The sequence below is a fragment of the Carassius gibelio genome, chromosome B13 (assembly GCF_023724105.1).
Source record: "Carassius gibelio isolate Cgi1373 ecotype wild population from Czech Republic chromosome B13, carGib1.2-hapl.c, whole genome shotgun sequence".
NCBI lineage: Eukaryota > Metazoa > Chordata > Actinopteri > Cypriniformes > Cyprinidae > Carassius > Carassius gibelio.
Window position 1 is genome coordinate 30,122,447 of NC_068408.1, and position 12,488 is coordinate 30,134,934.

The following is a 12,488-nucleotide window of genomic DNA, read 5'->3' on the forward strand; positions in this document are numbered from 1 at the left end:
TGAGGGATGCATTTGTGGAGTTTCAGTTTTAAATTTTCGTGAAGCGCTCCTATTCAAGACGAGACTTGAAAAAGTGCATCATGTTTATTTTCTTTACTTTATAAAATCACAACGTTTAGTTGATATTATGAATGCACACAAAAACAGTAGACCCTTCACAGTTACTAGTAACCTCTATGACCTGCAAAGCACACTCTCTGCACAAACTATTGGATATAGCGCACATGTATCTAGGTTTAAAGTTAAAAAATTGTTATATGCTTGAACTTTTTTATATCTATAGATTTTATTTTAGGTAAGTTGTGATTATTTATGAAGGCCACATTGATCAAACATAGGCTCACTTGCTGCTGGCCGCTTGGTCGTTACTCTAACAAAATGCTCCAAACGATTTTCTAAATTAACTTCTAAATAGCCAGCAATGCCTCAGTACACCACCTTTTTATTTGCCGGTTTATTAAAAAAAGTAACATCGAATTTCCATTCAGTTAACTTGTAGTCCTCTCATGTATCCTGTTGTGACAAGTTAGCCAAAATCACACCGACCATAAAATATTTTCTATAAAAACGTTAATGTCCTGGCAGTGACAAATCACTTGTTTTATATTTAATTTAATTACATTAATGTTATAAGTTGAGATTTAGGCTGCAATAAATATTTTAACTGCTACTATATTAAAGGAAAACTGCTGTAAAAAAGCACCTAATTTGTTTAAAGTGTTTGCAAACAAAACATATTACACTTTTGTTCATATAGCAGTAGACCAACTTTTACATTTTTTTAAAAAAAGCACAAGCTTCAAAAAGGAAGTGATTGACCATTCTCGCTTTCTTAACAGCCATAACCTGCGGCCATCCTGGAAACCCTGCAAATGGTCGGACAAACGGCAGTGAGTTTAATCTCAACGACGTGGTCAACTTCACCTGCAACACAGGCTATTTGTTGCACGGTGCATCCAGAGCGCAGTGTCGCATGAACGGACAGTGGAGCAACCCTCTTCCTGTGTGCAAGGGTATGAACCTTTCAATAAACATGATTTTACTGTATATCAAATGCTTCCAGGCAGCCTGTCCCTTGCTGAGATCCTCAGCGGAGACGCAGCCTTGAACAGCGTCTTGTTATGCGAGGAGCTCCTTAGTGAGGCTGTTTAACACCCACAGCTCATGGGCTTAGCATTAACAGAGCGAAACCAGCATCTGTGCTCAGCAGTCTGAGTCAGCCAGTGAATGACAAGAAGCAATGTGCAAATAATTCTGTGTGTCATTTCCCATCTTGAAGTGTCGATTTGAAAGTCAAATGGGTCTGCAGCAACCCGTGTGACACTGTGGGATGCTTTCTGACATTAAGTAGGAGTAACTGTTGTCAATTTAATGATTAATTAATGAGTAGAGGAAGTTGTTGATGGTGGCCTGGTGAAACTGAATCGTGACGGAAAATGGAGGCAGGTCAACGATTCTGAGATGGACAGTTCCCCACAGGCTCAGCCAGAGCCCAGGGACGAAGCACTCAGCAGGAGAACGGCTGACGTTCCTCTGAGCAGATGCATTGTTCCATGAAACAAGTGTGAGCTTTGTGTTTTTGCTGGTATTTAGAAACTAACTAGACATTTTTTTTTTTTTTATGACCAGTTTAATAGTTTTGACAAAACTATTTATTATTGGTATAATTGTAATCTTATTAGTATCCATTTGTTAAAAAGGTAGACATGCACAAATGCACAAAAGATGTGTAGTAGCGTCATATTTGAATGAAAATGCTAATACATAGTTGTTTAAGAGGAAAAACAGTCATATATAATTACACAAAAATAGAAACTGTAACATTTTATTTTAATGACCAATTATCATATTAAATATTTGCTTACAGTATGAGCATGCTATTAACATATTGGCTGTTTATTAGTACATATTCTACATGACCATATTCTACATTTCTAATCATAATCAGTACCTAAGCTTAGCAACTGCATTACTAACTATTAATAAGCAGAAAATTAGGAGTTTATTGAGGCAAAAGTCATAGCTAATGGTTTGTTTATAGAGCGAGAATTGAACCTTAAAATAAAGTGTGACCAAAAAATAAAAATAGAATGACTGGGAGGGCACATGTTCGGTTCACTAAGTTTTATTGTGTCCATGACATATTATCTTGTGGGAAAATTATAGTAAGTCGGGGCATCAAGATCCTATTTTGAGGGAACAACATATTTTTCTCGTGGCCACGAGTTAAAGGTGCAAACAAACCAGCTATATAGCATATAAACTATAGCAACCCAGGATTATCAGAGATGGTTTTAGTAATTGAATTAAGAAATTGTTGTATTAAATATTATTGAAATAATTGTATTATTAAATGTGACCCTGGACCACAAAACTTAAAGTCTTAATTTACATGGGGATATTTGTAGCAATAGCCAAAAATACATTGTATGATACATTCCAGATATTCATATAGTTGTATCTCAGCCAAATATTGTCATATCCTAGCAAACCATACATCAATGGAAAACTTTGGAAAACTACATTTTGTGGTCCAGGGTCACAAATTATTATATTAACCATAGGCCTTTGCTACCAGACTGTATTGCTCGTGATTTTTACAGCTTTGAATGAAGTTTATTGAGAATAAATGTTACATAAAGTACATAAAAATGTTTTCTTGTAATCCTATTTTATTTTATCAAAAGTGAATATGACGTTTCAAACAATTAATATCTTATGTCCACAACATATTATCATGTTACTACGAGTTAATAAGTCATGTCCACGGCAAAAGAACCAAACATGTCCTCTCTCTGTCATTGTAATTTTCCAAAGAAAAAAGAAGAAAAAAAGAAAGAAAGAAAAAAAGCTTAGAATTCTAATATACAGCTATTTAAAAGGTAAAAATGTCATAAAATTACACTTAAGGTAGAAATGTTAAGAGAAACCTAGAAATGTTCTAATAATAATTATAATAATAATAATAAAAATCGACACAAATAAAATACAAATAAAAAGAGTTGTCACAAACAATACAAAAAAAGTGTTGTTTTATATCTCAACCATATCATAATTATATGCCTTATTCTACTGAGCTACAATAATAAGATATTTATTTTCAAGATACACTCAGATCAAGTCATGATGTCTCACAAAGAAAAACAACACACCAATAACAGGTGACAATTATCAACTTTTTAACTGCTTATCCACCCACTTTTCTTCTCCCAGGGGGCTTAATTGAGCGCCGAGACACTGACAGCTGCCACTGAGGCAAGGCAGTCTGGTTTGTTTCCCCTGGATATGGCGTCAACTTCTATCTTTTTATTTTTTTATTTTTTTGTTAAATTGTGATGGGCAGTAACTGAATTTGTAACCTGAATGGTCGACATAGCATGCCAAGAACAGCATGTTCCAGGTTTGAGTAGAGAAATGTAATATGACTACATCTGTCAAAATCTGTCACTACAGCATAGAAAGATCAGTTATATGTGTAAAATAATGTTCACTGCATGAACAGATATGTCAGCTTTAGATCAGAATGCATGCATGACGTGTTTTAGGTATGCACTGGAAAACAATAGACCCTTGACTGTTGAGGAAGTTCACGGATAAAAGGCAAAGTAAGTTCTGAAAAAGCTAAATTCACCCTCTTATAATCCATATCTTCAAAAAGAAAGTGCGGTTTATGGTTTGGAGTTGATTGAAACTGCTCCAGAGGCTGCACCAACTGATCCTACTGTTCATCCTCCTCCTTTGATTTCTTCTGTCTTTCCTCACTCTTGCTTCCCTGTCAGACATTAAGCATCTGGCTTTTTTTATCTTGCAGTGGTAAACTGCTCTGATCCGGGCTTTGTGGAGAACACCATTCGTCACTCTCAACAGCGCTACCCCGAGAGCTTCAACTACAGAAACACCGTGATGTATCACTGCAAGAGGGGCTTCTATCTGCTCGGCTCCTCCGTCCTCACCTGCCAGTCAAATGGCTTCTGGGACAGATCACTTCCTAAGTGCCTTCGTGAGTGATAGCCTCGTATTTTGTCCAATACACACTCGTCCAGAGAATCATAGAGAGCCAAAAACGGCATTGCTGTTGGATACATTTAATGAAATGCTTCAACGAGCATTTTCTAAATTAGAATTATGGTTCTTGTTTTCTGTAATATCCAGCATTCTTAAAACAAGCTCAATTCATTGGAAAAAATGGTAACACTTTAGTATAGGGTCCAATTCACACTAATAACTATTTTTTTATTAGCATGTCTATTATTAACATATTGGCTGTTTATTAGTGCTAATAAAGTACATATAATGCATGACATCCATAATCCTACCAAATACCCTAAACTTAACAACTACCTTATACACTATTAATAAGCAGCAAATAAGGGGTTAATTGAGGCAAAAGTCATAGTTAATGGTTAGTTAATAGTGAGAATTGGACCCTAAAATAAAGTGTGACCGAAAAAATATATAATGCAAGATAATTAATACTTTTTTTTTTTTTTTTTTGTCAATCGAAAAAAAAAAAAAAAACTTAGTTCATACTTACATCCTTTAAGTCTTACACAAGTTACTACGATATTTAGATAACTTTGCTTATAATAAGAGACAATAGTCTGACTAATTACTATTTCTGTTGATCTTTTTTATTATTATTATTATTATTATTATTTTTAGCACTTGTGCACTAAAGGGAATCATTTGAGAGATTAAGGATTCTGACAGTGTCCTTTACAATGTTAAAAGTAACAAGAGCTGTTGAACTGTCAGCAAACTGAAGTCATCTCTTAGAAGTTATATTTCTAAATTCATCCCCTTAAAAGCTCCACTACTGCAGCCATAAAGCTCCACTTTTGTAACAAAGACAGAACTTCTGTAAACAAGACAATTACTGCACTGTCAAAATGTTCTTGAATTGTTCTTGAAATAGTCGGTCAGTATACAAATGCAGACGGACAGCTAGCTTTTGCCATTGTCTCGCATCTTTTTTTTCTTTTTTCCAGCATGACATGCTGTGAGCATTGTATTTTAAGTGTATTTATAACTTGACGCATTATATATTAAATGTGTCAATTTAAAAATAGTTCAACATCTTTTTTTTTCTAGCTGCTTAAATGCAAGCAGTCTATGTGATTGCCTCTTAGAAAAATGTCTGATTGTCATCTGAATGTGGATATGTTTAAAGAAACAGTATAATACCATACTGCATTTACCCTTTCTGCAGTATATAGTCTGTAAGCAGTGCTCTGTAATGTATCCTGCAATGCAGTGTGGTTGACTTGACCATTAATTTTAAGCTTTTACTGTGATGGATGAACCAGAAGAAATATCAGCTGTAACTTTACCATCTCTTTCTAGATTATTTGATCAGACAGCCAAATGACATTTTACAAAAAAAAAAAAAAAAAAAAAGAATAAAATGCAAATTAACCATATTAATTTTCAAGGTTTTGACATGAAACCACTTGCTGAATTAAACAGGCCTCAAAGGTGACAACAGTGAAGCTTATGTGTGTTGTTCACACTTACCATTAAAAAAATAATATGAAAGTGAAGTGACATTCAGCCAAGTATGGTGACCCAAACTCGGAATTTGTGCTCTGAGTTTAACCCATCCGAAGTGCACACACACAGAGCAGTGAACACACACACACACACACACACTGTGAGCACACACCCAGAGCAGTGGGCAGCCATTTATGCTGCGGCGCCCGGGGAGCAGTTGGGGGTTCGGTGCCTTACTCAACGGCACCTAAGTCGTGGTATTGAAGGTGGAGAGAGAGCTGTACATGCGCTCCCCCCACCTACAATTTCTGCCGGCCCGAGACTCGAACTCACAACCCTTCGATTGGGAGTCCAACCCTCTAACCATAAGGCCACGACTTCCCATGCAAGGATACTGTACAGTTTACTGAAAAAAACAGGGTAACCAGGCCGACAGTCGATTTGAAAATATGTAGTTTTGCACATCCCTATTAAGGCTTTAAAATGTAATATTCTTTTTTACATCCAAACAGTTTCTAATATAGTTGAAACACTGAAAGTAACACTGGGTGTCCTTGGTATAGTGCACTTATACATTGAAGTGCTAAGTAATATTAATTAACTACATGTACTTACTTTATGGTTAGGGTTAGGATAAGAGTTTGGCTTAGCGATACTTGCATGTAATTATGCATAATTCATTGTTATTATAATAGTAAATACATATAATGTGTTACAAGGGTACCTTAAAATAAAATGTTAGCAAACACTGCATGGATACACAGCATGCATTTTGAAGCAATGCGGCACAGTTACAACTTTTTTTAATAATATGCAAAAGAACACTGCATTTTTAGCAGTTTTGAAGTATCTTATCACAGATCTTCTGTCTGCTTTCTTCTGCCCCCCCCCCGTAGCAATATCCTGCAGTGATCCCGGCACACCACCGTTTGCTGTCATGTCGGGCCAGAAGTTCACCAACAGAGCCATGGTCCATTACTCCTGCAGCCAGGGCCGAACTCTGGTGGGGAATGCCACACGCCAGTGTCTGGAGGATGGCCGGTGGAGCGGCTCGCCACCCTACTGCTCAGGTACACAAATCAGCAGGTGGCAGAGCCTCGGGGCGGGAGACTGCAGACCAGCTGGCTGATCTTTACGCCTCTGTCTGAGCAGCTCAGCTTACTTCAGACTTAAGTGTCTGTCTGAGCTCCGACGGATCTTAAAGTTTAAACAGTAACTGCTGTTGACATCAGCGCCGACAAAGTTCTTGTTTCCTCAAAGTCCAGATGATGTGCGCATCATGCAGCTCTCTGACATTATATGTTTATGTGATGTGTTTATAAAATAATAATGTAGACCAGACTGCCCTGGACTAGAGCACAGCAGTTTTTTCACAAGAACACAGATTCAATTCATTCATAGAGAAACTTATTTTACATTTACATTTAGTCATTTAGCAGAAGCTTTTATGCAAAGCAACTTACAGCTGAGGACAATTGAAACAATCAAAATCAACAAAAGAGCAATAATACGTTATATATATATATATATATATATATATATATATATATATTAGGGGTGTAACGGTTCACAAAATTCACGGTTCGGTTCGATACGATACACTGATGTCACGGTTCGGTTCGGTTCGGTTCGATACGTTTTAGATACAGCAAAATGTAAAAACATCTCAACTTTTCAGAATGCCGCAAGCGCACCGCGGGTCATGTGACAAGAACCAACCAATCAGCTTTATCCTTTCCCGTAACAACGTTGAGAGCTCAGCCAAGATGAAGGAACAGCTGATCATAGTTGTATATGGATTGCAATTTTGAAATAAATTCAGTAGCAGAGCTACTGCAAGCGATTTTTAGAGCTGCAAATCCATTTATCCTTCGCTGAAATTTCCGCGTCTCATGGAGAGAGCACGTCATTGTTGCTTAGCAAAGACAGACGCCTCAGGAGAAAGACGCGCTTAGCGTTTTCCATGCGTTTTTAGGCACGATATGTGAACGGCCCCTAAGGCGCTCGCTCACTCAGCACGCGCTGAAGGCTCGTTGCAAAATGTCTAATGCATTTAACAGACCAGAAATATAAGATCCTAAAATAACCAACAGGTCTGGTGTTTGGGTTGGATTCCCTGTAAGCTATAGTGTCTAAATGCTGCAGGGATAGTTTGCTGCGTGCATGTTTCTCCTTTTTTTCGTCTTTTCCCAGATAGTACTGACGCATATATCCCAGATATTCCCGCTGGTTTTTTTTTTTTTTTTTTTTTTGTAATCCCGCTGATGTACCCTATGTTGCAGATGCGACATACCGTTGTTTTTTTATCCACCACTCTCTTGCCATCACCATTATAGCTTAAAGGGAATCCAAAGTGCACCCAAACACCAGACCTGTTGGTTATTGGAGGATCTTCTCATTTCTAGTCTGTTAAACGCATTGGCTATTTTGCAACGAGCCTTCAGCGCGTACTGAGTGAGCGAGCGCCTGCTGAGTAGCCTAACATAAACATATAAGATGGTGTTTTTTTTCTTCTTCGGGAGTGTCAGGGGCGTTGCCTGTTACGTTGTTTGGGTTATTGGGCTACCTTGTTGAACGCATATCATTATATTTCTTTCTCTCTCTTTTTTTTTTTTTTTTCAAATATAATTAATTACTCCAACGAACCGTTCGGTATACATAATGCGTACCGCGTACCGAACCGAAAGCGTCGTACCGAACGGTTCAATACGAATACGCGTATCGTTACACCCCTAATATATATATATAATAAAACAAGTATAGATAAAATGAAAACAGTGCAGAATAAAGTGCATTTGACTACAAATTCCATTTTCACATGTACATCAACATAACACGCAAAACTTTTACGCAAAGAAACAGTGCACTCATCTAATGCTGGATATTCTGGATTTACAATTAATTCACTCAGAACATGCTTTACACTCTGATACTAAATAATCTTCATCATTATTGATGTTTTCAAAACAGACTAATAAGATAGATGACTGATTAAAATGAAAATCCAGAATTACTTTAATTTTAGCAGTAACATACAAAAACTGCCCCGAAAAAGCTCAGCAGTGACACTCACACCTAAAATCATTGAAAATTAGCAATGAACAATATACAACATTTATTAATCTTTGTTAATTTTAATTAATAAAAATAATATTCTTCATTTTGTTAATGTTAGTTCACAGTGCATTAACTAATGTTATCAGACGCAGCCTTTGTTTAAACGTCTTAGTAATGTTGCAGTTAACATCAACTTGGATTAACATGCTGTGGAAATACTGTTTGTTTATATTTGTTGTAAAGTGTTGCTTAATATTTGTATATATCTGAAGACTGAAAGAAAACCCCTTTGAATGTAACATTGCTATAAATACAGTCTAATATTTAAGCATATTTTATCCCACTTTAGCTAACTGCTCATAGAAATACAGGACGTTTTGACATGATTTAGAGTTTTTTTAATTGTTATTAAAAACTTTCAAATGGTTTCCTTGTTAAGGGAAACCAGACTGAGAGTTTAAATTCAAATAGTAGTTTGGTATAATTTTCAAATGAGCGTTGAATCAAATGTAAATGTAATGTGTTTGTGTGTGTGTGTGTGTGTGTTTTCAGTTTTTGAACTGCTTCATAACTGCTTGTTTAACAATTGTTTGAAATCACTGTGAAGAAAAAACCTTTCTGGAACCGAGGCTGCTGTGAAAGTGGGTGGTCAATGAGAGACATGCCTTTTTCTAAATTGTAGGTGATAATCCGGGATTTTGTGGCGATCCGGGAATTCCTCCTCATGGCTCTCGTCTTGGGGAGGAGTTCAGGCATAAAAGCCTCCTACGGTTCACGTGCGAAGCGGGCTACACGCTGATCGGATCTTCTGAGCGCACATGTCTGCAGAACGGCTCCTGGAGCGGAACCCAGCCTGTGTGTGAAGGTGAGGGTCACAGATTCCTTTAGAGACACACACAAGGCAAAATTCACCAGGATTTTGCTTTGCACTTGAGCTTAATTAGATCAGAAAGTCAAGCGTTCCTCCGAGCAAACTGTGATCCAGTACAGGCAACAGCCTAATGAGAAAAATGTATGCTTGAGAGACTAAGGATTTATAGTTTGTGCTTTTAAAAAAGGTTTACATATATTCTTAGAACCTAAAGCAGGCTCAAATTACAACATGTTCTTTTGGTTTCTGAACCTCACATAACCTGCTCTGCTCATTCTTTCCCTGAATTGTACACTGTATTTAGTGTAAAATTGATCTTTTGATGCAAACTGGCCTAAAATCGGTAATTGCCAGTTAACTCAATGACTCTGGTTAGTGGAGCCACACAAAAGGCCTGTCATTAGCATGGTGTATAATGACACATTGCTTTAATAAGGATTAGTGAATAGCCGCTCTAGCTAACTGTTAATGGAAATACAGGACATTTTGACATGACTGACAATTTTTTTTTTTTTTTTTCAGGATTTTAATTAGTTTCCTTGTTAAGAGAAATTAGACTGAGAGTTTAAAATCAATAAAGTAGCAGTTATTATTTGCAGTTCCTAGACAGTCTAGTTATTTTTGTGACTGACTTTATTGCATAAACATTTGTAAGAGTTTCCCCTTCAGTTTTAACTTAATGGGAGAAGAGTATTTAAATTAATCATGCAAGGTGATTTAAGGTTTGTTTTAGTCAGTTTACTGGTAATATGCGGCATTATTTAAAGCCCAGAAAACAAGAAAAAAATTAATAAAATACTATATAGTTATTGAGAGGGGATTGTACATGTTCATGTTCTTTGTCATTTTCCTCCATATTTCCCAAATGCAGTCACTGTATGTGTTTTTGATCACCCACTCTTGCCTGACTTTGTTAGCAAATTATATACAAATTAGTTTATGTATAATTTACATTTAGTTTAATAGAAATCAGCTAATCAAATGTTCTATCTAATTAACTAACACCTATGCACTTGTCAATTTCATTGCAGAGGTCCAACATATATCTCAATATGTAAATGTGGTATTCTCAAATGAAAACAAAATATTAACAGCGTGTATCAATTAAACCTCCTGGAAGCTAGAAGTCAGAATCACCCCAGGAAGTTTTTATACCATATTCATATGTGCCCAGTAGCTTAATGTTTTATCCCTAATTTATTTGTTTGTTTCTGCTACAGACGTAAAATAGATTGATAATATACAATATTCAGGACACATTCATAATTGAATATGGGCTTTAACACATAGCTTAGATTGCTGTGGGGGGTAACTCAAAAGTGAGTTTTGTAAAGATACAGATGATACTTTCCAGATACTAGAAATAAAACACAAGCCTGTTGTGTATAATGACTTAAAGTTTGGAACTATATCTGTTTACAGCTGCCCTCCACTGGGATCCTATTAACTCTTAATTGGTCCAGTTTATCTCTATTTACTTAAGTTGTATATTATTTAATCCAAGAGGATATGAGGGCCAAATTACAGCACTAAAGATTGATGATGATAAAGATTAAGTGAGTCGTTTATATCTCCAACTATTAAAAAAATAATAATTATTATGATATCTGCTGATTTAAATAACCCAGAGAAGGCAAAACTTCAAAGATTATTGTAGAAGTTTTTAGTTTCATAATGATTTATTGACTATAACTTAACTAGCATCCAGTTGATCTTCAGTATGCTCTTGGAGCATAAACAACACTCTCCAATTCCTGTTTCTTCAATAGAAAACAAATTGAGTAATTTATATATCATTTATAGTTGTGCTTTGTTCATCACAATTTAAAATGCATTAGTGAAAGCTGTGCACACTGAACACCAGATGTAAGTTTTTTTTTTTTTTTTTCTAATTCTAATTATTAATATTTGAAGGTACCAAATAAATAAATAAATAAATACAACATTTAGGTTGGAACTAAGTTGATCTACCCTGCTAACAACAATGCAAAACACTCTTAATTTCTTGTTCTTTGTTTCTACAAATAGCAGTCAATATGTATAATTTAAATATTATTGGCTGGTGCATGAAAAAAAAAAAAAAAAAAAACTTGTATGGATGCCCAATCAATTTATGGCTGTCAAGCTTGTTTGTGCAACTAGAATTTGAAATCTAATTAACTACATTTGAGCGTATCATCGTTACTTCCCTTATCTGCCAACGCCACTTCAAAGTATATATATATATATATATATATATATATATATATAAAAAAAAACCTTGTCAAAAGCTCCACCTAATTGGAAAAGGAAGTTCATCTACCTTGCCAACAAAACTCTGCAGTCTGTAAAACACAGTGCCTGTGGTGTAATTGGAAGTGTTTTGCTTGTGGTGCTAGCCCTTAGATATGTTTCACAGAAGTTATTTTCTCTCGGTTGTGTTTTCAGTCCCGCAGAGCTGTGATCTTGTACTCCTCACATTCTCTCTTTAACTTCTTTGGTCTTTGATTGCCTTCCCAGCTGTATCCTGTGGAAACCCTGGAACGCCGGCCTACGCCAGGATCGTTTTCAGCGACGGTATGCTGTTTCCTAGCTCAGTGACGTACACCTGCTGGGAGGGCTACAAGACCTCTGGCCTCACCACTCGCCATTGCACCACCAATGGCACCTGGACCGGCTCAGCACCAGATTGCATTGGTTAGAACTGCAACCTTTACTCTCTTTGATTATCGCTACATTTTTAGCCTGCTTTTTGTAATTAAACAAGCATTGCTTATGTAATGTACCCTGTGTGCTTCAGGAGTTGCAAAAGTAATTGATTAGTTCTGCCACAAGTCACATAATCCAACACTGTTTACACCGATTCGATCCAACAGTTAAAATGGGGGGAGGGGGGTTGGGCAACAGGAGGAACCTTCATATTTTTCTTTCTATTTTTTTTTTTTTTTTTTTTTTTTTTGCAATAGCAAGTAAATGGAAAATATACAATGGGGGCCAAAATCTGTTACCCCGATGAAAATCTGAGATGTAAATCATTATTTAGGACTGAATAAAGCAGACAAATTACAACATATTCAACATATTCAAGATG

The 12,488-nt window shown here is 36.2% G+C and overlaps 1 protein-coding gene across 1 annotated transcript in view; it reads left to right on the top strand.

Annotated features, from left to right (window-relative positions):
- LOC127970623 (CUB and sushi domain-containing protein 1-like) overlaps positions 1-12,488 on the top strand; it is a 531,205-nt gene that overhangs the window by 499,967 nt on the left and 18,750 nt on the right. The window contains exons 54-58 of the mRNA XM_052573279.1: positions 840-1,013; positions 3,812-4,000; positions 6,387-6,560; positions 9,230-9,412; positions 11,918-12,094. Of these exons, the coding sequence (XP_052429239.1) occupies positions 840-1,013; positions 3,812-4,000; positions 6,387-6,560; positions 9,230-9,412; positions 11,918-12,094 (897 nt within the window). The remainder of the gene's footprint in view (positions 1-839; positions 1,014-3,811; positions 4,001-6,386; positions 6,561-9,229; positions 9,413-11,917; positions 12,095-12,488) is intronic.